General features: G+C 35.4%; 3 protein-coding genes across 6 annotated transcripts in view; all 3 read left to right on the top strand.

The window, feature by feature from the left end:
* The first annotated feature begins 663 nt into the window (after positions 1-663).
* Positions 664-3,290, top strand: LOC137243358 (zinc finger protein 497-like). The gene is made up of 2 exons (XM_067771070.1): positions 664-815; positions 873-3,290. Exons 1-2 carry the CDS (start codon positions 702-704, stop codon positions 1,848-1,850), a joined length of 1,092 nt encoding a protein of 363 aa, XP_067627171.1. The 5' UTR covers positions 664-701; the 3' UTR covers positions 1,851-3,290.
* Positions 698-21,193, top strand: Mppe (Metallophosphoesterase). Of its 4 annotated transcripts, XM_067771072.1 has the most exons (9): positions 815-830; positions 3,561-4,103; positions 4,162-4,366; positions 4,464-4,643; positions 5,775-5,884; positions 10,405-10,504; positions 13,211-13,373; positions 13,482-13,962; positions 17,675-21,193. In XM_067771072.1, the coding sequence occupies exons 4-9, from the start codon at positions 4,618-4,620 to the stop codon at positions 17,860-17,862; spliced, it is 1,068 nt and encodes a 355-aa protein (XP_067627173.1). In that variant the 5' UTR covers positions 815-830; positions 3,561-4,103; positions 4,162-4,366; positions 4,464-4,617; the 3' UTR covers positions 17,863-21,193. The 4 variants fall into 4 exon arrangements, with proteins under 4 accessions (XP_067627172.1, XP_067627175.1, XP_067627173.1 ...); XM_067771071.1 differs by lacking the exon at positions 3,561-4,103 and having other exon boundaries at positions 698-830; XM_067771074.1 differs by lacking the exons at positions 3,561-4,103; positions 5,775-5,884; positions 10,405-10,504 and having other exon boundaries at positions 698-830.
* A 462-nt stretch (positions 21,194-21,655) lies between these two features.
* LOC137243355 (protein 5NUC-like) overlaps positions 21,656-27,971 on the top strand; it is a 94,308-nt gene continuing 87,992 nt past the window's right edge. Inside the window, exon 1 of the mRNA XM_067771066.1 lies at positions 21,656-21,787. The gene's annotated coding sequence lies outside the window, so the exon portion shown is untranslated. The remainder of the gene's footprint in view (positions 21,788-27,971) is intronic.

The following is a 27,971-nucleotide window of genomic DNA, read 5'->3' as shown; positions in this document are numbered from 1 at the left end:
AAGTATCTTTTCAGTTCCCAATTTTATCCATCCTTTAAGAATATCGTCGGAATATATCTTTTCTATTTTTTCCTTATCATATAACAATATTGATCGCCATTCGTTGTTAAGAATTTCCATGGAGGTCTTGTGAAATGGAAAAGCTTTAAGTAAGGGAACAATCGTTGTCATTTGACTAGATTAAATATATTTTGCAGCAAAATATTCCAAAATGTGTAATTTTTCGTCTTCGAAATTGAATCGTTTCTTAGTTTCTTTACAAAGGCAAATGTTGGTAGATTTTTTGTCTTTGGCGGTAGAAGTGGTAGAAAATGGCCCAAAAAGTTGGTAGATCTACCAATAAGGTGATAAAGTCCGTGCACTGACTGCAGCACTGACAACTATTGTGAATGATGACAAAGTGTGTTATCTTATCTGTCAACTACCTGACAGGCTGTTCAATATGGCTACTTTTCAGCGTTTTGACAGGCTCTTCAATATGGCGGCGCCTATCTTCAGCGGGTGATAGAAAGAGATACAGAATGAGACAGCGATAGTCAAATACGAATCAGGTGATCCAATCACTTTGGAATTTTGACGTCTATGCAGAAGAGATCACACTTTGTCATCATTCACAATGCTGGCAACGTTCAATCTATTACATTGAAATTCGAACGCATTGCATCAGCTGGGCCCCTACTGTCTGACATTTTGTTGGGAAAATGCCGCTTTGTTGTCGCATTTGTTTTAAACGTAGACCAGATAGTTTTACAATTTATACATATAAAAAAAAGAAATATTTACCACACGTTATAAATAACATAAGCGGAGTTAATGTAACAAACTTATAGGTAAAAATTATGTTTATTATTAAGAAAATAAATCATTTTCAGATCTCAAAAGAGAATGAACCACAAGCCCAAATTTGCCCCCAATGTGCTGCATCTGTTCTGGTAGCTGAAAACATTATACTGCAATGCCAAGAGTCCGAACAGTACTTTCAATATCAACGTTTACAATTGAACCGCTTGCAAAGGCAGACATTGAAAGCGCATTCTAATGTTCATGAAAAAAGTGAACAGCAGATAAATGCATCACAATGCGATACCGAACTAAATACAGCAACAGAACATAATACAGTAGCCTCTATCGATTCTAAAAAAGAAGAAGACATTACGATATCACCACAAAGTGAGCCATCCGCCAAGCGTATAAAAGATGCAGACGCTGCGATTGTGGTAATCTTCAATTGTGATGAGTGCAACTTCAGCACGAAGACGGGTAAACGTATTATAGAACATAGGCAAACAGTACATGGAGTATATGACCCGAACATTTACGCTTGCACGCATTGTACCCAACGTTTCTCTTGGAAGCCCACACTTTATCGTCACATTGAACTCGTTCATAAAATAATACCCGAAGATAAGCGATATTTATGCAATGAGTGTGGGCAGGCGTATATGCGCGAAATACATCTCCTAGAGCATATCAAACAACGGCATGGGCCACGTAACTTTAAATGTCCTGATCCACTGTGTGAGCAATCGTTTACACGAACTTTTACATTAAGACGTCATTTCATCACTACACATACAGAGCAAACTAGTACACGTTACCATTGCATCGATTGTAATAAATACTTTAAAGTTTATGATCAATGGAAATACCATAATGAAATTGTTCACAAAAATGGCACTGTATATTGCCCCCATTGTGGTTATCCTTTTCGTTTTAAAGATAAGCTGGACGAGCATCTTATGAAAGATGTCTGCAAACGCAGTGTTGTTCCTTGTGCTTATTGCCAGAGACGTTTTACAACAAAAAATGGACTTAGAGAGCATATGAGAAATATACATAGCAATGGCTGAGTACCTTGTTGTGGAAGGAATTTTTGCTATTTAAGGAACCAATGAACGATTTGTAATAACAATAGATATATCATAATATATGTTAAGCAATTGTGTCCTTAATAGAGTATAAAGCGTTTCAATAACAACTTAATCGTTCTGGCCGCTACAATTTTTGTTTGATTCGGAGACGCTTTCATAATAAACAATGGTGCTAGTGCTATGCTCTTAAAGTTTTTGGCGTGAAAGTATGAAGTGAAAACACCTTTTTAAAAATGTAAGTGTAATCGAAATGTATGAAATAATAAGAATGCAATCAAACACCAAATGAGTAAGTCATAGAACGAGATTAAAAAAAATCAAAACCGAAGAATAAAGGAGAAATGAAAAGCGAATGTTAAGAGGAAGAGTTAAGTTAAGAAAACCCACAAGAAGAAGAACATACCGCTGCAAGACATTCAAGAACCGTAGCTACTGAAAAGTAGCGAAATATTTAGAAAAATGGTAATTCTTTACTTTAGCTCACAACTGCTAAAACTCGTCCAAAAAATCGGTATGGGTGTCAAAAGACACGCTTTGGACCAAGAAACACAATTCCGAAAGCGGAAATTTAAATTTTTTCCTGTCCAGAGATATTTGCAAAAAAATTTAAAATGTTCATGTGGTTGGTGTAGTATTGTTGTACACAGGAAGGAAATTGTGTATTTCTTGGTGCTTGTTACCGGAACGTACCAGATCTTTATGCGGCAAAGGACCATCAACTAGATAACACTTCCCAAAACCTTCGGGCAGTGTCTTTGTCGCTACAATCATAACAACAACAAATCCACCAACGCAGGATGGTGTTCTGCGCAAAACTACTATGGACAGCACCCCCCGTTTCGGAGTGGTCGGACCAATTTTCGGTTCTTTGGACATATATTTTGACAGACACATTTTTTTATTTCCGCTTTCGGATTCGTAGTCCTGAGTTGTGAGCTAAAGTTAAAAATTACCGATATTAATTCCCAGTTGGAAATGTATGCATGCGATATCAATATTTGAGGCATAAATTGGAGCTATGTATGTAAGTGTATTTTTACAAATATACGATCATTGATACAACATGCAAATTACATGCATACATATAACTTTTTCCACTTTGGTACTAATGAATTGTTCATATTTTTTCACTTATACAGCACGTATACTATTTGTATGAATAAATATGTTTTCAATAAAAAATATATAATGAATCTCACATACTTTTTCATGCATTTAGAATCCGTACCTCTTGTATGCATACAATTTATTTCAACTGGGCTATTACTATCAGTACAAGCTCTGAAAGCCCGTAAAATTGTATATGGTACACAAAAAAAGAAAATATACGACAAAAGTTACCGAATATGAAATTGAAACTTATTAAGGGCTAATTAATGGTGACTTATAACCATAAACCCATAACCAGATAAAACAGCTGATCGAACCTACCTTATGGAAATCTATGTAATCGATTAATGGTGTCATGCCATAACGCTAACGCCATAACCATACCACAGCCAACCAATTGGTTTTTGGTTTTTCGCCATATCCATAACCTAAAAATATTTGAGTTGGTGAATTTATTAACTTTTTGTATATTTTATTTATTGTTTTGTATGCGTTTTGACTAAGAGACGTATTTTTTGTGGAATATGTTTGTTATTTTTTGCGTTTTCTTCATTTTTATGAAATTTTCACGATTTTTAGGTTAAGGCACCATTAATCGATCACAATGGAGATGGTTATGGATATGAGTATGGTTACGACTATGGCGTTAGGGTTAAGGAAGTTTCATTTGGCCTTTAATCAAGCTTTTGTGTGAATACCACTATCAATTTACCGACATTTTCGCCAGATGATGAACATTTGATGTTATTTACGAACGGTTGTACCAAAACAACAGTGAATTACCTTGTTGCAATTGATAAAAACAAAAACAGCAAATTAATACGAAAGAAAATGCAAGACAATCCCAATGCATCTCATTTCGCTTCTCATATGAAACCTTATTATAAATGATAGCAGTGAAGAGAAATTCAAAATGGGTGCATCAAACTGCCAGCCCAGCAAACAAAAATGTATTGAGTAACAATGGTATATCAAAATGAAAGAAACAATCGATCGCATGTATTACAAACCTATGCACATGCAAGTCAATAGAAAGACCAAATGGCTGAAAGAATAATGACGTGAATGCTTAACATCTAATACACAACAACACAAACCCATTAATCAGTCGAGTGACTAAAAGTCAAAATGTTAATGTGCTTTAATTAAATTATGAAATAAATTGGTATTATTGTTGCAGGCTGTGCATGATTCCCGCCGTATGCCCCGGCTCTTGTTGTAGGAAAATTGTGGGTAGGAGGTTTTAGTTGACAATGTTGTTAACAACAAAGAAATGTGTACCAATACTGCCACATTCTTAACACATCGATAATTTTTAAAAGAAACCAAACTCTGTTGTGTGCGCTCACAGCTTTGAATGCAGAATTTATTAGTGAGTTTATGAGGTAATTCTATAAATATGAAACAGTTGCTAAAAATTCTTTTAACGTTACTATATTCTGCCCTCCGATGTTGAACTAATATGGCAAATATAAAACTAAGGTGAACACCCACGTAACGGACAAAAGAATGGATTTTCTAAAACAAAAACCAAAAGTAATCATATGAAATAAAAGAAAAGAACTTATTTGCCCAATTTTATTACCAACGCTTACTGCAGCTTTGCTTGAGCACATCTCATACACAAAGACAAATAATGGCATCATTGCGCCTGATAAATCGGTAAGTTGATAATACCCACTCAGCATTTAGGCGATTAAATTTTGAATTTCCCTACATATCAATACAATTTGATTAATAAAAAATTGACTAAATAATGAGTTATCATACAATTGAACAAAAGTAATAATCAAACATGTATACTTTTGACGATGAATAACTGAAAAGCATTTTTCGATCACTTTTTGGAATCATATTTGAATCAAATGTGTTTAAGTGATCAAAAATTTATAATCATTTCTAATTCAGCTTTCCGAATATTTTCTGACTCTATTTGTTGACTGAATTATGAATTTTATACTTGTTAAAATTTGACTTTTCATTGAAAATCTTATTTTTTTCACATACACACATTTTTTCAATCATGAAGTTCAGAAAAAATATGTATATAAACATTTTATTATTAAGATATTCCTCAAGACAATATAATGCAAGTGCTGCTCGTGGCCGCAGCTTCCCAGAAAATACATAATAGTTGGACAATACAAAGGATGTGAGCTATTTGAACCCCAGGTAAGTGAAATTCTCTTGACATACATATGCGCCTGTATATGTCTTCAACATCCCGTACCGTATCGTATTTTAAGATATTGACGATCATAGCTGATGCTGGATGTTGTAGTCGCAGGTGTATATCGGTCGAGTTTATTATCAGGTGACCTGTGGTTCAAATAGCTCACAGCATGCTTTCTTCCCCTGATGAAATAAGATTATTATGTAGTATCTTATCTTGAATGAGATATGAAGAATAAATGCATCATAATCGCATTCAAAAATGATTCAAAAATCTCAACCAAAACGATTGAAATATGTTCACGAATATGATCAGAAAAACAGTAAAATATTACTCTAAAACAATTAAAGCTCAATTTTAAAATGATATCAAATATGAATAAAAATTGTTTCGAAATAGGAATAATAATTGATTATTCAAGAATAATCACATTTAAGGTACATTTTTCTCCCGACGATACATTAATTTTCGAACAGAAAATACTTTTAAATTTGGATGTTTTTAATCATCTTGGGGTATTATATTTAAATATTTTTTGATCAAAATTTTCAAAAAATGCTGGCTGGGTACAGTCATAATCAAAATATATACATATATGTAAATAATATTATCCGTTACAGATTAGTATTTCGCGGATTCGTAACACTGTCATTATTGTTAATTCTCTTCAACGAATTTATTATATACTATGTTAATCAGACTGCATGGCAACAAATTGACTGTAGATATGGTAATTATCAATTCATATTATATTTACACCCAGCAAATACACAGTAATCAGAAATAAAACACCATTAAGGGGAACGCGTTGTTCCGTACAATATTGCTAAAGTTAATTGATGTAATGTTGATGATGATTCAAGGGGCTGTGTAGCGCAACATATAGCTTCTCCAACCCAATTGTCAACCTCACCTTCGAGCGGCGAATCCCGTTTCACTAACAGGCGAGGCTCTGGCGACCCCAAGCTCCTCATGGAACTTGGGGGTGGGGAGGGAGGGATGGCCTGAAGGTTCAATGTGGCCATATAAATCGTTCCCGAGATGGTCGGGCCAGCACCTTAATGGTGCTGTGTTACCGGAGCGTATCGGATCTGTATCCGACAAAGGACCATCACATCGATAACACTCCCCAAAGCCTTCGGGGAGTAACCTAATCGCTACAACAACAACAACAACATCAACAATATATTGTCAACATATCATTCAACCACACACGTTGTTTCCCCAGCTGTTCAAGCTTTATCAAAGAACGTAATGATGTCGCAAAAACGCTTCTACAAAAACCTAACTGTGGCCCAGCTTTCGGATATACGTGCAAGGCAAGAAACTCTTACTACAACAACAGCAGATACCTTTTTTTCCTCGCGTAGACTTCTAACAATTTGTTGAATGCCTACGAAGATGTTTATAGTCGTATATACATTATTGTCAGACAGCCAGCCAGCCTTGGGTGCCCTGCAGTCTCACAAATTACTTCTAAGCTTGTAGCTAGTACATGATTGTATGAGCTCCTGTTTCTTGCGGAACGTTTCTGTGCGGTCATCAACGCATGCATAAGCAAATTCAATGAGTAATTGGAAAGCAAAATGTTTATTTTCAGAAGATGTTTACTTGTTTTACAAAACTTTGTGTTTTTTGCAAGGTGTTCGATAATACCTTACCGTGCCAGCAATATTCTGATAATTTTATCGTTTTCCGCCAAGATGTAACTAATTCCATACGTTTTGTAGTTACTAAGGCGATATAAATTCACAAACAAAAAAAATACTTTACCGGATTTTTTCCTCCAAGTATAAAGGGCCAATTAATGGTGACTTATCCTTAGCCAGATAAAACAGCTGATCGAACCAACCTTATGGAAATCCACAAATCACACACACAATCTGTGTGTGATTTGTGATGGAAATCAATGTAATCGATTAATGCTGCCATACCATAACCTAAAAATATTTGAATTGGAGTATTTATTAACCTTTTGTTGATTTTATTTATTGTTTTGGATACGTTTTGACTAAGATACTTATTTTTTGTGAGATATGTTTGTGTTTTCTTCATTTTTATGAAATTTTTACGATTTTTAGGTTAAGGCATCACATTGGAGATTAGGTTAATCGATCACATTGGAGATGGTTATGGAAATGGGTATGGTTACGACCAAGGCGAATTCAGTACCATAATTTTCCATACAAAGCCTTGTACAACAATATGTCAGTTAATCGAAATCAATTAAATTTTTCTTCTGACTTGACATTCTTCTGCACGGCGAATTGGTTGAATTCGCTTTGCCACCACCTGGTATGGATTCGCCTTGGGTTACGACTATGGCGTTAGGGTTAAGGAAGTTTAATTGACCCTTTAAGGCGATAGATAACTGTAACGTTTTGAATTTCCTTTGTTTCAAAAATGTGTTAGAAGTCGCTTTTCAATAAAATGTTTTTCATCTCCTGAAGACGTTGTTATGGTGCACCGCCCAAACAAAGATTCTTTTTTGTAAATATAAAAAAGGTGAGCAAATCCTGTTAGTTTACTCTACTCTATTATCTTGCAAGAACATACATTTTGTTGTTGTTGTAGCAGTGCTTCGCCCCATCCAATAGGTGTGACCGATCACAAATTGTCATAAATATCCTCTAAGGAGTCCAAGGAAACTTTGCTGTTTCAACAGCGTTGGACCAAATGAGAGGGGTGTTAGAGGCGTTGGTTCCACATTAGAATTGAAGAGATGGTTGGTGTCATGTGGGGACACATTGCAAGCAGGGCATACATTTTGTATGTCGGGGTTGATTCTGGATAGGTAAGAGTTTTACCTGTTACAGTATCCAGATCGAAGTTGAGCTAGAGTGACTCGCGTTTTCCTAGGGAGTGTGCGTTCCTCTTCTGCAAGTTTAGGGTATTATTCCTTGAGTACAGAATTCACCGGGATATTCCTGATATAGAGGTCCGACGCCTGTTTGTGGAATTCACTGAGGACCTGCAGGTGCCGTATATCCTCATAATGCTTACGGAGATGACTCCCTAAACCCCGGTGGTGTTGGCTCATCAATCAGATGTCTGTTGTTGTGGTAAGGAGCGTTTCTTTATCTTTTCTCCAAGTACTGCCAGCAAGAGATTTGAGGATTTTATTACGGCTCTGGATTTTCGGTACAATTGCGGCTGCATGCTCACCAAAATGTAGATCCTCATCGAACGTCACACCCAAGATTTTGGGGTGTAGGACAGTCGGTAGCGTAGTGCCATTGACGTGGATGTTCAAAATGGTCGACGTTTGGGACGTCCATTTTATAAATAAGGTCGCCGATGATTTAGTCGGTGATAATGTCAGGTTTCGCGAGGTGAAAAACTGGAGCGATCAGGGAGGTAGCCGTTTATTTTGTTGCAAAGAGCATCAATCTGTGGGCCTGGGCCTGTGACCATTATTGTGCAGTCATCGGCGTAGGAAACAATAGTAACAACCCTCTCAAGGGGTAGCCAGTGCAATATATAGCTTGTCCAAACCCAATTGTCAACCTCACCTTTCCGTGGCGAATCCTGTTTCACTAACAGACGAGGCTGTGGCGACCCCAAGCTCCTCATGAAACTTGGGGGTGGGAGGGAAGGATGGCCTGAAGGTTTAATGTGGCCATATAAATCGTTCCCGAGATGGTCGGGCTAACACCTTAATGGTGGTGTTACCGGAGCGTACCGGATCCGTATCCGGCAAAGGACCATCACATCGATAACACTCCCCAAAGCCTTCGGGGAGTGTATTTATCGTTAATACAACAACAGCATAGTAACTCCTTCTGGTGGCGAAGGTAGTTTTGATATGTAGAAGTTAAACAAGTGTGGATAGGACACCACCCTGTGGCGCCCCATCTTAAATTCTTCTTGGTTTTGATGTTGCGTTTCGAAATTGCACCGATGCCTGCCGGCCACCCAGATAACTTGCGGTCCACCTTATCGCTACAACAAAAACAACAACCGGAACGTACCGGATCTATATCTGGCAAAGGACCATCAACATCGATAACACTCCCCAAAGCCTTCGTTTTGATGTTGCGTTTCGAAATTGCACCGATGCCTGCCGGCCACCCAGATAATTTGCGGTCCACCTTTTAAGACTTGGGGGAAGGTATAGAAAATATTAATTTTCTATTTAATTTTGAAAATTTTATTTAAACTTAAATTTTAAGATATTTTTGATTACTAAAAATATTTTCAATTTTTGATAATTAACCATAAACAATCTTAAAATAATAAACTTTTAAATTTAACAAAGTATATTTATTATAAGTAGATAACCCTACAGAAGGGTAGACCCTTCCAGGCAGTAACGTGCCATGGTTGACCGTGACATACATCGTAGTTCTGTTTATGTGGCACGAATTCATTAGCAGTTTTGGATTACCTGACTTCCCAGTGGCGTTTCCCGTTAATCCAGCTTTTGGAAAGTTATTGGCGTCGGTTTCTCTCTTTGCCTCAAAAGATTTTCTCACGTCATTATGAATCCTATTTCACAATTTCACTTTCCAAAATATCTTATCGAATTAGTTTCTTTTGCGATACAAAATATTATCTTCCTAAATACAAAAACAATGTGAAATTAGCCGTGCTTTCTTATATGTATATAGAGAGATAGTGGAGATACAAACCTTTCGGTTATAGTGTATAACGCATACCAAAATTGTAAGGGGAAAATAGTGGAGGCACAACTTTTAGTACTAATTTTATGAGCAAGAATTTCATATGTGTAAATAAGTGCGGCCGCCGTGGTGTTTTGGTAGCGTGCTCCGACATACAGTAATAGGATGAAACGTCAAGCACAATATAGATGGAATTAAGGGTATCGGTGGACCAAGACCTAAGATTAATATGACATGTTTTCGTAACACTCCTCAACGGTTAAGAAAAATTACGGACATGAGCAGCTCTGTGCTGGCATTAACACCTTCTTATACTAGACCCATTTCCGCAGGAGTGTTTTTTTTTTTTTTTTTTGATTTTCTTGGACCTTTAGATCTGGACTTCATGCGCGTCATACGACATTCTTGCCTTATTGGAAATGTTCGAAGCTCCATAACTAGATTTTTGACATTATCTCACTTATAACTTTTTAACATTATCTCACTTATAATCATTATCATTATAAACCATCATTGCATTCCTTAATGATATTAGAGATAGTTTTATTTTATCTTACTACAGTTTTTCTGGGTAGTTGTTGAAAGCTCAATGTACATACATGCATGCGTGTTTCCTTTTATTATGCAGATAACTGTACACGCATACTATTTGTGGCCGATCCACAACTGATTGGTTATTCATACGAAAAGGGATTATGGAGCCCAATCGCACGTTATGATGCGGATAGGTAAGCAATTGAATCGTTTATTATAAAAAGGGCACGTGTCCAAATTTTAAAATTTTTTACCACACACAAAAAACGCTGTAACTTGTCTTTATATTTATTTTCAGTTATTGTAAATGGTAGATTTTTGGTAAGAGAAAAACGTTTTTTTTTAAATAATTCGCTCGTTTTTTTGGTGACTCTTTGAGCGTTTTAGCCTGTGGACATGTGCCCCTTTAATAAAAAGCAAGTAATTTATTATAAAAAAAGTCATTATATTGCTTTAATTTTATTTTTATACCATAGTTACATAAAGAAGCTGAATGGTAGAACTAATTTTCATAATCTTGAGTCAAAAGACCAGGGCCCGTATCGTATTTTACGATCACGGATTGAAAAGCATTTTCACACATAATATAGATAGAAGGGGTCAACCTTTTTTTTTAATGGCAATCAATTATGGATGTTATGAGTACGAACTGTTCCCATCACGCATAAGTTGTTGCTCCGATTCTAGGATGCCCATGGGGCCTATCACCCAAACTCTCTCATTGGGGATTAACGGCAATTGTCTAACCCATATTTTACTATGGGTACTTTTTTGGTGGACAGTCACACAAAAAATTACGTTACCAAAAACTAGAAGGGGCATGTAGATTATCAATGATTAGCATAACGGGAGGCCTAAAAACTAAACAACAGCATTGCATCCCATTCTTCACCTCCCGCCTGTAGACCTATTGACCAAAAATATCGCGTTTGCCACTTCCACAAGACTTAAGGTCTCGGGGCAGCTTGAGTGCAGGCCGTAAGGCCATAGCAGTATAGAGCCATCTAATATCGGGCAAAAGGAATATATGTTCCCGTGCCTGAACTTCGAAAGAGTTCTGGGGGTCCACAATTGAGCCGAAGTGTTGGTGCCAGGGTGCAGAAATGGCAGAAATTACTATACACGTGTACGAAAGAGTTCTGGGGGTCCACAATTGAGCCGGAGTGTTGGTGCTAGGGTGCAGAAATGGCAGAAAATACTATACACATGTATACCGATGGCGCCAAGTTAACGGAAGGTGTCTGGTCTTCTGTTTACTTTGCCAATCCAGAAATAAGTAGATCTTACAGACTGATTTTAGTCGTGAAGAAAGCAGCAGAAATCCTGGAAGGAGCGTACTTTAGCTGCTGTCGTGTCAATTAAGGCAATTAGGGCAATACTCTCACACAGTACTTCATCAAGAAGAGTTCTGGAATGCAAAGAAGCATTGGAAAAACTTCGCTCAGGCCGAACCATACACTGGGTTTAAGGGATAGAGGTAAAAAAGGCCGTTGAGTTGGCAAAAAATCCATGGTCAACTTTTTTTTATGAAGGTTAAAACAAAACAAAAATTAATGAGGCGTTCGGGATTCAAGGGGTTGACAAGCGCAATACATAGCTTCAGCAACCCAATAGTCAACCTCACCTCACGACTCCTGTTACAAATATGAATGTATCATACACATATTGAGCAGGCGAGGTTCTGGCGAGCCTAAGTTCCTCATGGAACTAGAAGGTGGGGGCGGGATGCCATTGAAGGTTCAATGTGGTCATATTCAATCGTTTTCGAGGATGGTTGAGCTTGTACCCGAATAGTGCTTGTTACTGCAACTCCGGTACATTCTATATCCGGCAAAGTACCATCAACATCGATAACACTCCTCAAAATCCTCGAGGGTTGTCCTTGTCGCTACAACAACAACATGGGAGGAGTTCCATATCAAAACGCAATAAGAGCACATACAATTTTTTTTCGGATTTTGATATAATCATATTCTCCTTCACAATTTGTTCAAATAGTCTAACTTACTAAAAAAACTAAATTCAAAATTTATATTTGTTTCTCAATTTCTCGAAACTGTTCGGTTGCAATTATTGCGTTTTGATATGGAGTTCCTCACGCGTTGTTGTTGTTGTAGTAGTGCTTCGCCCCATTCAATAGGTGGGACCGATCACAAATTATCATCAATATCCTCTAACGGGAGTGCAAGGAAAGTTGCTGTTTCAACAGGAGTGGATCATAATGAGAGGGGTGTTAGAGGCGTTGGTTCCACATTACAATTAAAGAGATGGTTGGTGTCGTGTGGGGACACGTGTACTTTTGTGTTATGTTATTTTATTTGAAATTCATAAATTCTATAGACCAAATTAAGATATTTAAAAAACTTAATTGCATCACTTAAGGGCCAATTAATGGTGACTTATCCATAACCAGATAAAACAGCTGATCGAATCAACCCTATAGAAATCAATGTAATCGATTAATGGTGCCATACCACAACGCTAACGCCATAACCATATTATACCCAATCAATTGGTTTCTGGGTTTTCGCCATATCCATAACCTAAAAACCAGAAAGTTAAGATAAACTTAGAAGGCTATTAACAAAACCCAAAAATAACCTAATAATATTTGAGTTGGAGAATTTATTAACTTTTTGTAGATTTTAATTATTGTTTTGGATACGTTTTGACTAAGAGACTTATTTATTGTGGTATATGTTTGTAATTTTTTGCGTTTTCTTCATTTTTATGAAATTTTCACTTTTAGGTTAAGGCGCGAAAAACTGATGCCAATTTGATATGGATAAGTAAAAATATGGTTACGACTATGGCGTTAGGGTTAAGGAAGTTTAACTGGCCCTTTAGTCCGTATAATATTCCTTTTCGACTAATTAAAGAATATTTTGGAACATTTTCAGATATTTGCGAAAAACATTTGAACGATCGTTACACTTCACCCAGCCACATATTATTTGCTTCCTCGGTGATCTATTAGATGAGGGCAGCATTGCGACACAGCAAGAATTTGAAAGTTATATTAAGCGTTTCCGCAACATCTACAACAGCAATACAAATGTTAAAGTAAGTGTGAACTAACCCAATGATTTATTTATATACATACTATGCCAAAGCAATAAAATATCAAACCAAAATTTTAATACAGTTTAAATGATATCTCCTTATGCACAGCGCATTCATGTACCTGGCGATAATGATATTGGTGGTGAAGATGGCGAATACATTTCAAATTCTAATGTACGTCGTTTCGCGGAAGCATTCCAAAGTGAAGATCTCTTTGATTATGACAATATGTTACGTTTCTTTAAAATAAATCGAATGATGTTAGACTTTATGAACCCGGATCGCGAGCATAATGCAGATAGAATACGTATTGGTATTTCTCATGCACCAATTCTAATTGGCGGCGGTTCACTACTACGTGCGATAATCAACGAATTGGATCCACATGTGATATTTTCTGGCCATTGGCATGAATCGAGAATATTTATACATCCGTCAACACATGTTGTCAATTTTTACGAGTCCACAGTACGTCATTTTGATTTGCGCGCTATAAAGGAAAAAGATCATCAGTATTTGGAAATAATGGTGCCAACAGCTTCATATCGCATGGGTAAAACGAAAATGGGACTAGGATATGCAGTATTGGGTGAGAAAAATTCTCTTAAAATCGAGATATTTCAAATTGTTGTATACCAAATAGCAATGCCAGCTATTTGCTTCACAATAATCTGTAAATTAGTTCAGTTAAGGAAAATTCGAAGTTACTTGGGCAGTAAAAAATTTCTTGTGTTTGAAGCCGTACAAAGCCAAGCTACAAAAAACTTTTTTAGCGGAAGGAAAGTAAATATGAAGATCAAATATAAGAAGATAAATAAAATAATTTAAAAAAAATGTGTAAGTTAAATGGTTTTATTGAAAACAGTACTTACGTGAAGTAATAATAATGCTAAAAGCTAGAAAATAATTATGTAGGTCCTCGGTACTAGTCATCACACTCTCCATCAATCTAGGGCGTTGACCAGACAATTAAATAAAAGCCTTGGGCGCGTGAAATTTCAAAAAATGTGAGGCGTAGCATAACCTGATTAAAGTTCAGTTGGTCTTATATATGACTATCAATAGAAATTTGAAGCGTCCAACGCTTTTATTTAATTGTCTGATCAACGGCCTAGATTGATGAGGACTGTGATGAGTAGTACCTAGGACCTACCTAATTATTTTCTAGCTTTTAGTATTATTATTACTTCATGTAAGTATTGTTTTCAATAAAACCGTTTAACTTAAATTTTTTTTTTTTTTAATTATTTTATTTTCAAGTTTTTAGTCTTTATTTAATTGCTTATTATTTCTTATTCTATTTAGTTCATTTAGTGACTCATTATTACAAGGCCTCTTTCCTGACAATTTGTTACAATATAATTCCTCAATACATAATCCTTCCAAAAACTTTACTCGACTCTGCGCCACGTATGCTTGTCCCTCCTCCAACTCCAAAATATTTTGATGTCACTTCTACCGGACTGTATGTAATATTTGTTCCAAATATGAGCCAAATCGGACATCATAGGTCACTTTCTATTCATGTATGTATTATGTGTTCCACATATGGACCAAATCGGACCACAGATACGATTTTTTTGAATATCTAGATCTTTGCGCCACCTAGCGGCGATTTTTTTCATAGGTCGCTTTCTATTCTTGTATGTATTATAAGTTCCAAATATGAGCGAAATCGGACCACAAATACGATTTTTGTGAATATCTCGATCCTTGCGCCACCTAGCGGTGATTTTTTTCTTAGGTCGCTTTCTATTCTTGTATGTATTATGTGTTCCAAATATGAGCCAAATCAGATCACAAAAACGATTTTTTTGAATATCTCGATTCTTGCGCCACCTAGCGTCGATTTTTTTCATACGTCGCTTTCTATTCATGTACATATGTATTGTGTTCCAAATATGATTCAAATCGGACACAAATAGGATTTTTGTGAATATCTCGAGCCTTGCGCCACCTGGCGGCGATTTTTTTTCATAGGTCTCTTTCTATTCTTGTATGTATTATGTGTTCCAAATATGAGCCAAATCGGACCACAAATACGATTTTTGTGAATATCTCGATCCTTGCGCCACCTAGCGGCGATTTTTTTCATAGGTCGCTTTCTATTCTTGTATGTATTATTTGTTCCAAATATGAGCCAGATCGGATCACAAATACGATTTTTGTGAATATATCGATCCTTGCGCCACCTAGCGGCGATTTTTTTATAGGTCGCTTTCTATTCTTGTATGTATTATATGTTCCAAATATGAGCCAAATCGGACCACAAATACGATTTTTGTGAATATCTCGATCCTTGCGCCACCTATCGGCGATATTTTTTTCTTATTATAGCATTGTCATCGGGTTCTGAACTATATTCCAAGTTTCAACCTTGTAGCTTATCGGGAAGTTACTTAAATTTCAATTACAAAATTCGTGCCAGCCAGCCAACCAGCCTGTCAAGTCAAGCAAAATAAAACCGTTTAAAAAAAAAAACAAGTAAAGGTGTCTAAGTTCGGGTGTAAGCGAACATTATATACTCAGCGTGAGCTTCAATTGCACATTTCATTTCAGATAAAGTACTTTTCTTCATAACACATGGCACCGCCCGTTTAAGAAAAATGTATCCCTATTTCCTCTTACAGTAAAACTTGATAAGTGAAATATCATTGATTCAGAACTATTTTTTGCTAAGTTATAGCTTATTATTCTAGTCTACGACCCTTTTAAAAATCTTTTATATAAAAGTGGGGTCTTTAACCGATCTCGTCCATTTTGTCGAGAAATATTTCCTGCTATAGGGAAAATTTTGTGTACCCAAATTTATTACGATCCGTTAATTTTTCTTCGAGTTATGGCTCCCGAAACATAGAAAATTGCTTGGTCATAAAAGGGGCGGCGCCACACCCATTTTTTAAATTTGAAGTTTTTCCTATTTATTGTTATAAATCCACTTAGGAAATGAAACACCATTAATATAAAGCTTTTTTTTGCAATGATATAGCTAATTTTATTAGTTTACGACCATTTTAAAAATATTTTATATAAAAGTGGACGTGGTCCTTAACCGATTTCGTTAATTTTTCTTGAAAGCATTCCTTATAGTAAAGGCAACCTCTTTGCCGAATTTTGTTACGATAGGTTTAAAGATTTTTGATTTATGATAAATAATATTTGTAAAATTGATTTTATCACAAGTGGGTGGTGCCACGCCCATTTTAATACATTTTTCCAAATTTTTATCAAGAGTCTCAATATGAGTCCACATGTCAAATTTCAACATTCTAGGTGTATTATTATTTACTAAATAATCAGGTTTTTTGTGTTTTGCAAAATGTTATATATATTTAAAAAGTGGGCGTGGTTATCATCCGATTTCGCTCATTTTCAATACCAATCTATTCTGGGTCCAGATAAACACGAGCTTATTTGGTGAAGATATCTCAATATTTACTCAAGTTATCGTGTTAACGGACAGACGGACGGACGGACATGGCTCAATCAAATATTTTTTCGATACTGATGATTTTGATATATGGAAGTCTATATCAATCTCGATTCATTTATACCTGTACAACCAACCGTTATCCAATCAAAGTTAATATACTCTGTGTGCAAAGCACGCTGAGTATAAAAACAATATAATTATGATAACGATAATGATGTTATGGTTATTGTCACGGTTAGAGAAAATTTAAAAAGGAGAGAAGATCAGAGAATGGATGCTAAAATTCAATCCTCAAAAATCTCTAAATCAGTATTACGTGGGCAGAAAGGCAACCAACATTAACACCCCCAGCAAAAATGTTCTTTAGCCATTAACAGCGGAATTATGCATTTTTTTAAAGCCTGCATGTAGTTAATGCAAAAAGAAAAGGTTTTTGGTTCTCCTGTAAAATTTTTAATTTGGGCCTTTGTGAATTAAGCTAACGATATGTATCCTCCGAGTGGAGGGCACTTATCGTCAGGAACCTCCGAAGCATTAGAACACGATTTTGTTAAAACAACTAAATCTGAAGGGAAGCGGATTATATTACCGAAATTTCAAATATATCATGGGCAATCGCCAATATAACTTTTAATCCAAAGTGACAACCTCATAATGACAATGGAATTACCTTCTGTTTTATACCATGTAAATGTAGTTGTATTTGCAAGGATAAATTTTTTTTAGTTTTTGCGAGACCCTCCCAACATAAGCTTCAAATTTAGTGGCGGACTTTGGCTACTTTTTTATTTTGTATAGGGAGCAGCCAAGTCTATTATAAATTATATTTTTGTTTCCTTTTAAAAACTGTCGATATTCTTTTTTTCAGAGAACTACAAGCTTAACTACACGGTACTCTGGCAACCGAATCGTTTTATTCATCTGTTTTTATACTTGTTCTGGCTGCTTGTGTCGTTATGTGGTTTTATTGTATTTAAGATGATGACACGATGTCCATTTCGTGTGTCCAAGCGGCAATCGTCATACAATCGCATCGCAAGCATACCTCAATTTTAGTACGTTTTAATATACGAAATATTTGTACCGGAATATCTCGAATTCGGGCAAGAGCAATAGCTCCGACATTACAGTTCAACATTTTCGGAGATGGTGTTTTCTGGTACAACAACAATAACAAACTTAATTAGAAAGTGTATTTAAAGCATTAGTGATATATTCGTTTTCGAGCATATATATGTATATTAGGGTGGGTCAAATTTATTGTTGAAAAGGCACATCCAGTTTCTGAATCTATAGGTAATACTGAGTAATATTGTCCATGGGACCATAGGTCTGAAATGAATTTCGAGCCTCCCTAATTTTGTTAGAAAATTGTATATCCCAATCCGAATAGCGGCTCTCACAAATAAAATACATGAAAATAAATGTCAAATTCGGATTCGAATTGGGATATAAAATTTTCTAACAAAATTAGGGAGGGTCGAAATTCATTTCAGACCTAACATAAATTTTGTCAACGAAAATTTTTTAAATGAAATATTGACCCATTGAAATACATCATATGGGACCCGGTCTATGAAAATGTGGCTTATGACTCAAAAAAGAAATTGCGAGAAACAGCTGTAAACAGCTGTTTTTTTTAGTCATAAGCCACGTTTTCATAGTCACATATACTTATACCCATTTATGTACATACAAACTCCATAGAAGATAGTCATAAAGTATTGTATTTTACAAACATAACCACTAGTTGTTAAATTATTTTAAGTTAAATCTCTAAATTTATGGAGTATGATAAATAGTTGGCTTGTTCGAAACTTGTTTCACTTTTCGATGCATATAATATACCCTCCCCGTATTGCGAACGTCGATCAAAATAGAATCGAATATTTGTCGATTTCCTCTTCTCCATTTAGTTTTGTTACTATTTAAGTTAATCGCCAAATCTTTGAACTAATATAAACTGCTATCTTTCACGAAGTAGATTTTGAAATTAGTTTTAACTTTTCGATGTATAGGACATTATTTGTATATATTATAAAGATAATCGACTATCCTTTAGCGGTCGACTTTGTAAGGAAATCGACACTCGAAACAGATGGGATATTCTTGCTACTTAGTTCAAACTTCAAAACAAATTATGAAACTAATAACTAATATTATAAGTTTATTAAACCATAAATATGAAATATTTTCTATATAAAATATGTCGGATTTTCCACTAAGCTTAAATACTATTATTTAAAAATCGGGTACGACAGTTAAAGGGCCAGTTAAACTTCCTTAACCCTAACGCCATAGTCGTAACCATACCCATATCCATAACCATCTCCAATGTGATCGTTGCCTTAACCTAAAAATCGTGAAAATTTCATAAAAATGAAGAAAACGCAAAAAATTACAAACATATTCCACAAAAAATAAGTATCTTAGTCATAACGTATCCAAAACAATGAATAAAATCTACAAAAATTTTTAATTTTCCCTATGGATTGATACCACAGTAAAACGCATTAGTTTTGACTTCAGAAAAATTTAACAAATTGTGTTTACCCAAATTTTATTACATACTTTTGGTGTAATGTTTGCTTTCTGATAAGATAGTGTAGATATGTAAGAGGTTTCGAGTGGAAAGTTGGTAAATATAGCACATCTTAGTATATGTGTCTGTCAACAATCTAATACAAAAAACAAAACCAACATCACCGTCATACGGATCCGAAATTGGTCCAGATAAATTTGAGGATCACGACTTTTTGTTGCATTTGCATGTTTAATTTTTATCGGGATCTGTATCAGGCTTCATTGGAACTCAGAAACGATTATACCTTGTGGGGGTTTTTGTCATGGTTTTTCGAACATGCCCCAAGTGCCTGACCATTCCTACAAGCGTTGTGAATTCATACAAGTGAAAAATCTTTCTATTCCTCCATTGCCATACCCATGATGTAATAATAAAGGTGATGTCAACAACATAACCTCACTTTTTCAACAGCTTTATTTTCCAGTATTTACTTGTATTACAAAAGTATTACATTTTGATTGCTTCATTTTTTGTACAAAATTCCGAAAAAAAATTTGTTTCTACAAAATTTGTGCTATATTTTCTTTTGGGGAACACAAAGTTACGTTAATCTAATATAATAATTCTGGAAGCGGCTTATGTATCCCTGCAAAAACGCTGCACGTCGTCTGACTAGTTATTTACGTTCATTGTGCCCGGTCATTGTAGTAGTCATATTCATAGTCACATTTGCATGGGCGAGAGCAGATTTTTGACGAAATTTTCTGTTTCGTTCCTATTAATGTGATCGTGCCGTGTGGCTGTGTGCGTGTTTGGTCACACGATTTTTGTAGGGATATAGTATAACATTTCTAAACTTATAGTAAAATCTACTCTGATCGTAGTAGAACTTAAAAGCAGTTAATGTTTACATGCGCAATGCGTCACCTTCTATAATTCCATCATGGTTGCGAATGGCTAGATAATGAAGAAAAGGTTTGTTTGCTCGCTGAAAATAAATTGAGTTACCATGAATTGCCAATTTGTGTTTCAGATCAACTTTTCTTTTGAATGTGGTTATAGAAAATCACATATTGATATTCATTTTTCAAATCTATTTCACAGAGAAAATATAAGCAGCTAGATAAGAGAACGTTTTAAAATATGTAAATAATACAATATACCAGTCGTTTACAAAAATGTTTTAAAAACACTTGTGCAAACGATGTATGTAATCGAACAGCGACAACAAGTGATCGAGGCTTCTTACTATTGTGAGCGTTGTTTTTTTTTTTTTCAAACATTCACACAATGAGCCTTGCAAACTTGACATATCCATATGCAGTGTCTTAAGGGCCAATTAATGGTGACTTATCCATAACCAGATAAAACAGCTGATCGAACCAACCTTATGTAAATCAATGTAACCGATTAATGGTGGATACCATAGCCAACCAATGGTTTTTTTGGTTTTTCGCCATATCCATAACCTAAAAATATTTGAGTTGGAGAATTTATAAACTTTTTGTTGATTTTATTTATTGTTTTGGATACGTTTTCACTAAGATGCTTATTTTTTGTTGTATATGCTTGTAATTTATTGCGTTTTCTTCATTTTTATGAAATTTTCACGATTTTTAGGTTAAGGCACCATTAATCGATCACATTGGAGATGGTTATGGATATGGGTATGGTTACAACTATGGCGTTAGGGTTGAGGAAGTTTAATTGGCCCTTTAAAGAGCCTATGATGAACGATAGTGAGAGCATTTGTTTCACCACGTATAACCCGCGCTTACATACATATGTATCTATATAACATTTATATAAATTTTTTATTTTTTGTTTTTAATAAAAACAATAGTTAGTCAAAGCAAATCGCAATGCGACGAGATTAAATCTTATTTTTTTAGCTGTTTTCCGACGCGCATATGGACGTATATATATACTACATATACATATGTACATATGTATGTATATATATTCCACATTATCATTAATTGGTACATAACAGCCTAGGCGCTTTGGGTTGCTGCTTAGCAAGTCACGCGAGTCGCGATAGCTGACGTCACCAAGTGAGATCAAATATCTCTCCAAACTCAGTGGAGGGATCCCACTCACTACTGTCAATACAGGTATCGATGGTAATGCTTTCTGCATCGAAGCGTCTTCATCCATTCCCATAGTATTATGATATATATGTACATACATTCATAGATACCATATTGGTATAGTAATCTCACGAGCCTTGTAAGTACTTCAATTATTTGGCTTTTATTATAGTACCTTATGCTTCCATATTTCATTAATCTAAACATTAACTAAAAGTCGTTGACGTCCAATTTACGTGATTAGAGAATCAAAGGTTTGAAAATTGTTGGCTGATATAATTTTTATAGCAGTAACAGCATTTAGTCGGCAAATAATCACTGATCAATGAACGGTGCGCTAATAAGCCAAAAAATAATAACGGCAACGGTAATTACTAAATTTGCATTTGTATGTGTGTCTAAAAAAGTACTTTATTAAGCGGTTCTTTATAAAAAAAATTTTGCAAAATTTTACACGAATTTAACAAATATTCGGGCTAGAAAAAAAACATATTTTTCAAGGGTGCAGGAGTAAAAGGTTATTGATTGAGAAATTTGGCCAAAACGAAGCAAAAACGTTGTTACCTTATTATACTAAGAACCTCCATATCTAATCGCAGGAACAGTTTTTCCACATTATAAGCTTTTAATGGACAGATTGAGACATAAGCGAGAAACCAGTTACTCCTTTTCTCCAAAATATAGGTACAGACTTTCGACGTTCGAAATTGAGGCCTTAATTTTTTTCTTTCAAGTTTTTATGGCAGAAAAAATTTCACATATGTGACCCGGTCTATGAAAAGGTGGCTTAAAAATTTTTGAGTCATAAGCCACCTTTTCATAGACCGGGTCACATATGATGAATTTCATATCAAAACCTATAAAAAGGCACATATTGAACCGGACCCCCTCAGATTTTGATGGAATTTTGCATAGAGGTACACTTTACCTATACAAACACCACCTAGTTTTTAGAAATGGTATTTTTGCAAAATTGTGGGCGTGGCAAGGTGAAAAGTTGTGAAAAATTCGTGAAAAATTACGGTATAGGTACATTTGAGCTGTGATAACTACGGAATGGCTCAACCGATTTTCAGGATCTTGATACCATTGGAAAGGTATTCTAATCAGCTATCGAAATCGTACACTTTTTATTATACTGAAAAGCAATTTTTTTTTTGTTTTTAAATGCTTGATCTTTGTAATTTTTTCAAAGTTTAGTTTTTAAATATTAAAAAAATGGTTTTTAGCGAAACAAAAATTCTTACAGTATACGTTTTTGAAAGCCTATTTGAATACCTTTCTAATGGTACCAAGAACTTTAAATCGGTTCGCCATTCTGTAGCTCAAAAGTACTATGATATCAAAATATAGAGAGATAAATTTACTTAAAAATTTTTATAAAAAAAAAGAATAGAAACACCATTTTATATACGCCAAATAAGTTTTTGGATAAATAATACGCCATTTAAGTTTTTGGATATGTTATATATATTAAATAAACCTTTCTAAAAAAATGTATTTATTTTAAAACGTTTGGCCTTTGAAGTTTTTTTCAAGTTAAACATTTTATTTTAGGAAAAAAATGTTTCGGTGTATTAACAATTTTTCACAGTATATGTTTTCGAAAGCCGATCTGAATACCTTTCCAATGGTACCAAGATCTTTGAAATCGGTTGAGCCATTCCGTAGTTATCACCGCTCAAATGTACCTATCATTTTTCACGCATTTTTCACAACTTTGACACCTTGCCACGCCCACAATTTTTCAAAAATTCAATTTCTAAAAATGAGGCTGTGTTTATATAGGTAAAGTGTACCTGTATGCAAAATTTTATGAAAATCAGAGGGGGTCGGGTTCAATGCATATCGGTTTTGAGATGAAATTCATCATATGCACGTATGTATGTATATAAATCAGGGACCGTATTGTGTTATACGATCACTGATCGAATCCATTTTTTTAAATCGGAATAACACTGAAATGGTGATTGGCATTGAGGTTATATGGGAAATATTGGCTAAAAGTATTTATTTGATTCCTAATGTATTATAATTTTTACGAAAACATTGGCGGATTCATTTTTATCGTTTGAGTGAAATTGGTTTTTTATATGTGATCGTATAACACGATACGAGCCTTGACTTGGAACTCGCATGAAAACGGGGCCCGTATTACGTGTTACGATCAGTGACTGAAAACCATTTTCACTCAACTATTTATCTGTCTAACGAATTCAAAAAATTTAAATAAGTTATGGATCTGATGAGTATTTTTTGCTGCTAGTTTGCATATAGCATTAATCCCATCCACCATTTCAGAGCTGTTGTGATTTAAAAATGAGTTTCGTTCACGGATCGCAACACGTAATATGGACCCGATTTATTTAGCAAAGAAAAAATTTTAACATTAAAATAATACATTTCTCGTTTTTGTTTATAAGTTAATTCAAAAACACCCTAAGAAATGAAGCTAGTAAATTCAAAAAATCATGTATGGTTGTTCATTAATTAACAGACATTCAGTAATCGCATTTTAATTAATTCAACCGAGTTTTTTTTGTCAAGAAACCAAATTTGTTTAGTTACAACCGAGGAAAAGCTGCTGGTCTCAAGTTAACAATATTCTGTAAAAATGGCGGATTTTCTAGTAAATTAATTTCATTTGTAATTTCAACAGCCAAAGTTATTCTTATGTTGACGAAAATCTGTTATTTTAACAGTTTCCATTGGTATTCTTAAATATATAAATTCAAGTCGGGACAACCTGGCGGCCGCCGTAGTGTGATGGTAGCGTGCTCCCCATACCACACAGAAGATCCTGGGTTCCACGGACAAAGCAACATAAAAATTTTAGAAACGAGTTTTTTCAATTAGAAGAAAATTTTTCCAAGCGGGATCGCTCCTCGGCAGTGGTTGGCAAGCACTCCGAGTGTATTTCTGCCATGAAAAGCTCTCAGTGAAAACTCATCTGCCTTGCCTATGCCGTTCGAAGCCAGCGTGAAACATGTCCCGTCCCGCCAATTTGTAGGAAAAATTAAATTAAAATTAACAGGAGCACGACGCAAATTGGCAGAGAAGATCGGCCTAAAATCTCTTCGGAGGCTATCGCGCCTTACATTTATTTATTTTTTAAGTCGCGACAATCTCCGAAGAAATTTCAGGGCCGAGCTTCACTTCCTATTTGCATAATGCTATTTTTTTTATTTTTCCTACATATTGGCGGGACGGGACATGTTTTACGCTGACTTCGAACGGCATCTGCTAGGCAGATGAGTTTTCTCTGCGAATCTTTTCATCGCAGAAATACACTCGGAGTGTTTCCAAAATCACTGCCGAGGCTGACCAAACAAATCTTTTTTCAAAAAAAAAAATGTTCCGCAATTATTATAAAATTTTTTTTTAACAGAGCTGTGGCTTACATTTTATAAACTTTTTTGGTTCATTTGATTGTTGAAGCAATCAACTTAGAATCAACAATTTGTGGGAAGTTGATTCAGCAGCTATTCGCCCGTCATTCGATTTGAATGCAGTTCTGGTTGGCTGTAATTCTTGATGAAGTGAAAAAAGTTTCATATTTTTGTTTGAAATATTTTTTATACTCAGCTGAGCAGAGCTCACAGAGTATATGGATTTTGTTCACATAACGGTAATCCGTAATCGAGATAGATATAGACTTCTATATATCGAGATGATCTGGGCGAAAAAAAAAATTCATTTGGTCATATCCGTTCGTCCGTCCGTCTTCCGTAAACACGATAACTTGAGTAAATTTTGAGTTATCTTAATGATATTTGGTATGTAAGTTCCTGGGCATTCATCTCACACCGCTATTTAAAATGAACGCAATCGGACTATAACCACGCCCACTTTTTCGATATCGAAAATTTCGAAAAACCAAAAAAGTGCGATAATTCATTACCAAAGACGGATAAAGCGATGAAACTTGGTAGGTGGGTTGGCAATATGGCGCAGAATAGAAAATTAGTAAAATTTTGGCCAATGGGCGTGGCACCGCCCACTTTTAAAATAATTTAAAAGTTTTGCAAGCTGTCGAAGATATAATGAAATTTGGCAGGAACGTTACCCTTATTACTATATGTGTGCTAAATAAAAATTAGCAAAATGTTAAAATTCCAATTTTAAAAAATTGAACATCTTTACAGTAATAAGTACATTATGTCAAGATTCAACTCCAGTAATGATATGGTGCAACAAAATACAAAAAGAAAAGAAAATTCCCAAATGGGCGTGGCTCCGTCCTTTTCCATTTAATTTGTCTAGAATACTTTTAATGCCATAAGTCGAACAAAAATTTACAAATCCTTGTGAAATTTGATATGTTTTCTGTGAAAATGGGATACATCGGGTGAAGCCACGCCCAGTTTTTAAATACAGTCGACCGTTTGGTCTTCCTCTTGGCCGTTATCACGATAACTTGAACAAAAATCGATATATCTTTACTAAACTTAGTTCATGTACTTATCTCACTTTATCTTGGTATTAAAAATGGGCGAAATCCGACTATGACCACGCCAACTTTTTCGATATCGAAAATTTCGAAAAATTAAAAAAATGCCATAATAGCATACCAAATACGAAAAAAGGGATGAAACATGGTGATTGGATGGGCTTTTGACGCAAAATATAACTTTGGAAAAAACTTTATAAAATGGGTGTGACACCTACCATATTAAGTAGAAGAAAATGAAAAAGTTCTGCAGGGCGAAATCAAACCCTTGGAATAATGGCAGGAATACTTTTCGCGGTATTACATATATAAATAAATTAGCGGTACCCGACAGATGATGTTCTGGGTCACCCTGGTCCATGTTTTGGTAGATATCACGAAAACGCCTTCATATATACAACTAAGGGCTACTCCCTTTCAAAACCCTCATTAATACCTTTAATTTGATACCCATATCGTACAAACACATTCTAGAGTCACCCCTGGTCCACCTTTATGGCGATATCTCGAAAAGGCGTCCACCTATAGAACTATGGCCCACTCCCTTCTAAAATACTCTTTAATACCTTCCATTTGATACCCATGTCATATAAACACATTCCAGGGTTACCCTTCGTTCATTTTCCTACATGATGATTTTCCCTTATTTTGTCTCCACAGCTCTCAGCTGAGTATGTAATGTTTGGTTACACCCGAGCTAGCCTTCCTTGTTTAATTTCAACACTGCACAGAACATTTCTCCCCTTAAGTGGGACCAAAGCTGGAGACATTGGTGCTTTATCGGTAACCGTATCGGTAACCTTTTAACAGCTGATTCGACCAACCTTATGAGAATCAATGCAATCGATTATTGGTGCCGCTAAAGTCGTAACCATATCGTAGCCAACCAATTGGGTTTTGGTTTACCGTCGTAACGATAAACAGCTGATTACGTTAGGGATACGGATACAGCGATACGACATACGGCACCAATGACTCCAGCTTAAAGCTGGAGACATTGGTGCTTTATCGGTAACCGTATCGGTAACCTTTTAACAGCTGATTCGACCAACCTTATGAGAATCAATGCAATCGATTATTGGTGCCGCTAAGGTCGTAACCGTATCGTAGCCAACCAATTGGGTTTTGGTTTACCGTCGTAACGATAAACAGCTGATTACGATAGGGATACGACTACAGCGATACGACATACGGCACCAATGACTCCGGCTTTACTTCCTTTTAAATGTGCGATTTCTCGATATTTAAAGTAACCATTTTCCGATTGCGATAACGATTGTGCTCAGTGAAAGTTCATCTGCCATGCAGCTGCCGTTCGAAGTCGGCACAAAACATAAAACGGGTTCCCGTTTCCCAATTTGTACGAAAATTTAAAAATGAGCATGACGCAAGTTGGAAGAGATGCTCGGAGGTAAATTGCGCATCGTATTTTTTTTTATTTACGTTATTGTTGTATCTGATAGCGAGGAGTACATGCGAATCTGAAATCCATATAAAGAGGCAGGCATTCTCCTCCAAACACCCAGCAAGCCATTGTTTGGGCAAAACAACATCTGTCCAGTTAAAATAAATTTCATATTAATGTGTAAATCACCCCTATTCTGCATTTCGATTACGTTCCCGTTCTACGCTCCGCTTCAATCGAAGTTTGGTATTCTGCATTACGACGGAATCGTAAAGAGAAGAGGAAGAGCAAATGATTTTTCGAAACCAGCTGTTGGTACGGAATGTGTGAACATTGGAACAAAATAAATTAAAGAAAATTTGTAAAAAACACTGAAAAACGTTTATATTTTATTATCCACGCCATTTTGTACAAAAAAAAGCAAAAGAATATATTGCCGCAATGTTATATTTTTTTGAGTGAAGTGCTTTCATAATTGTAAGTGTGTTCTTGTCGTTCTTTTGTCAAATTCCCTGCCGTGGCCACCAAGTTTTGTTAAAACGGATTCCTGCACGGATATAGTTGACATTTTTTGAATTTTAAGGATGCTAATTTCATTGCACTGGCCTAAAATACTTTATAAAGGTTTATTTATTCTTTCCGCAAGGATTGTTTACGTTTTCGCTTCACCTTCCTCTACGCCGGCAGCTTGCTTGG

This window comes from Eurosta solidaginis, chromosome 3 (assembly GCF_040869045.1).
Source record: "Eurosta solidaginis isolate ZX-2024a chromosome 3, ASM4086904v1, whole genome shotgun sequence".
NCBI classification, from domain to species: domain Eukaryota; kingdom Metazoa; phylum Arthropoda; class Insecta; order Diptera; family Tephritidae; genus Eurosta; species Eurosta solidaginis.
This window is presented reverse-complemented; position numbering and strand designations above follow the sequence as displayed.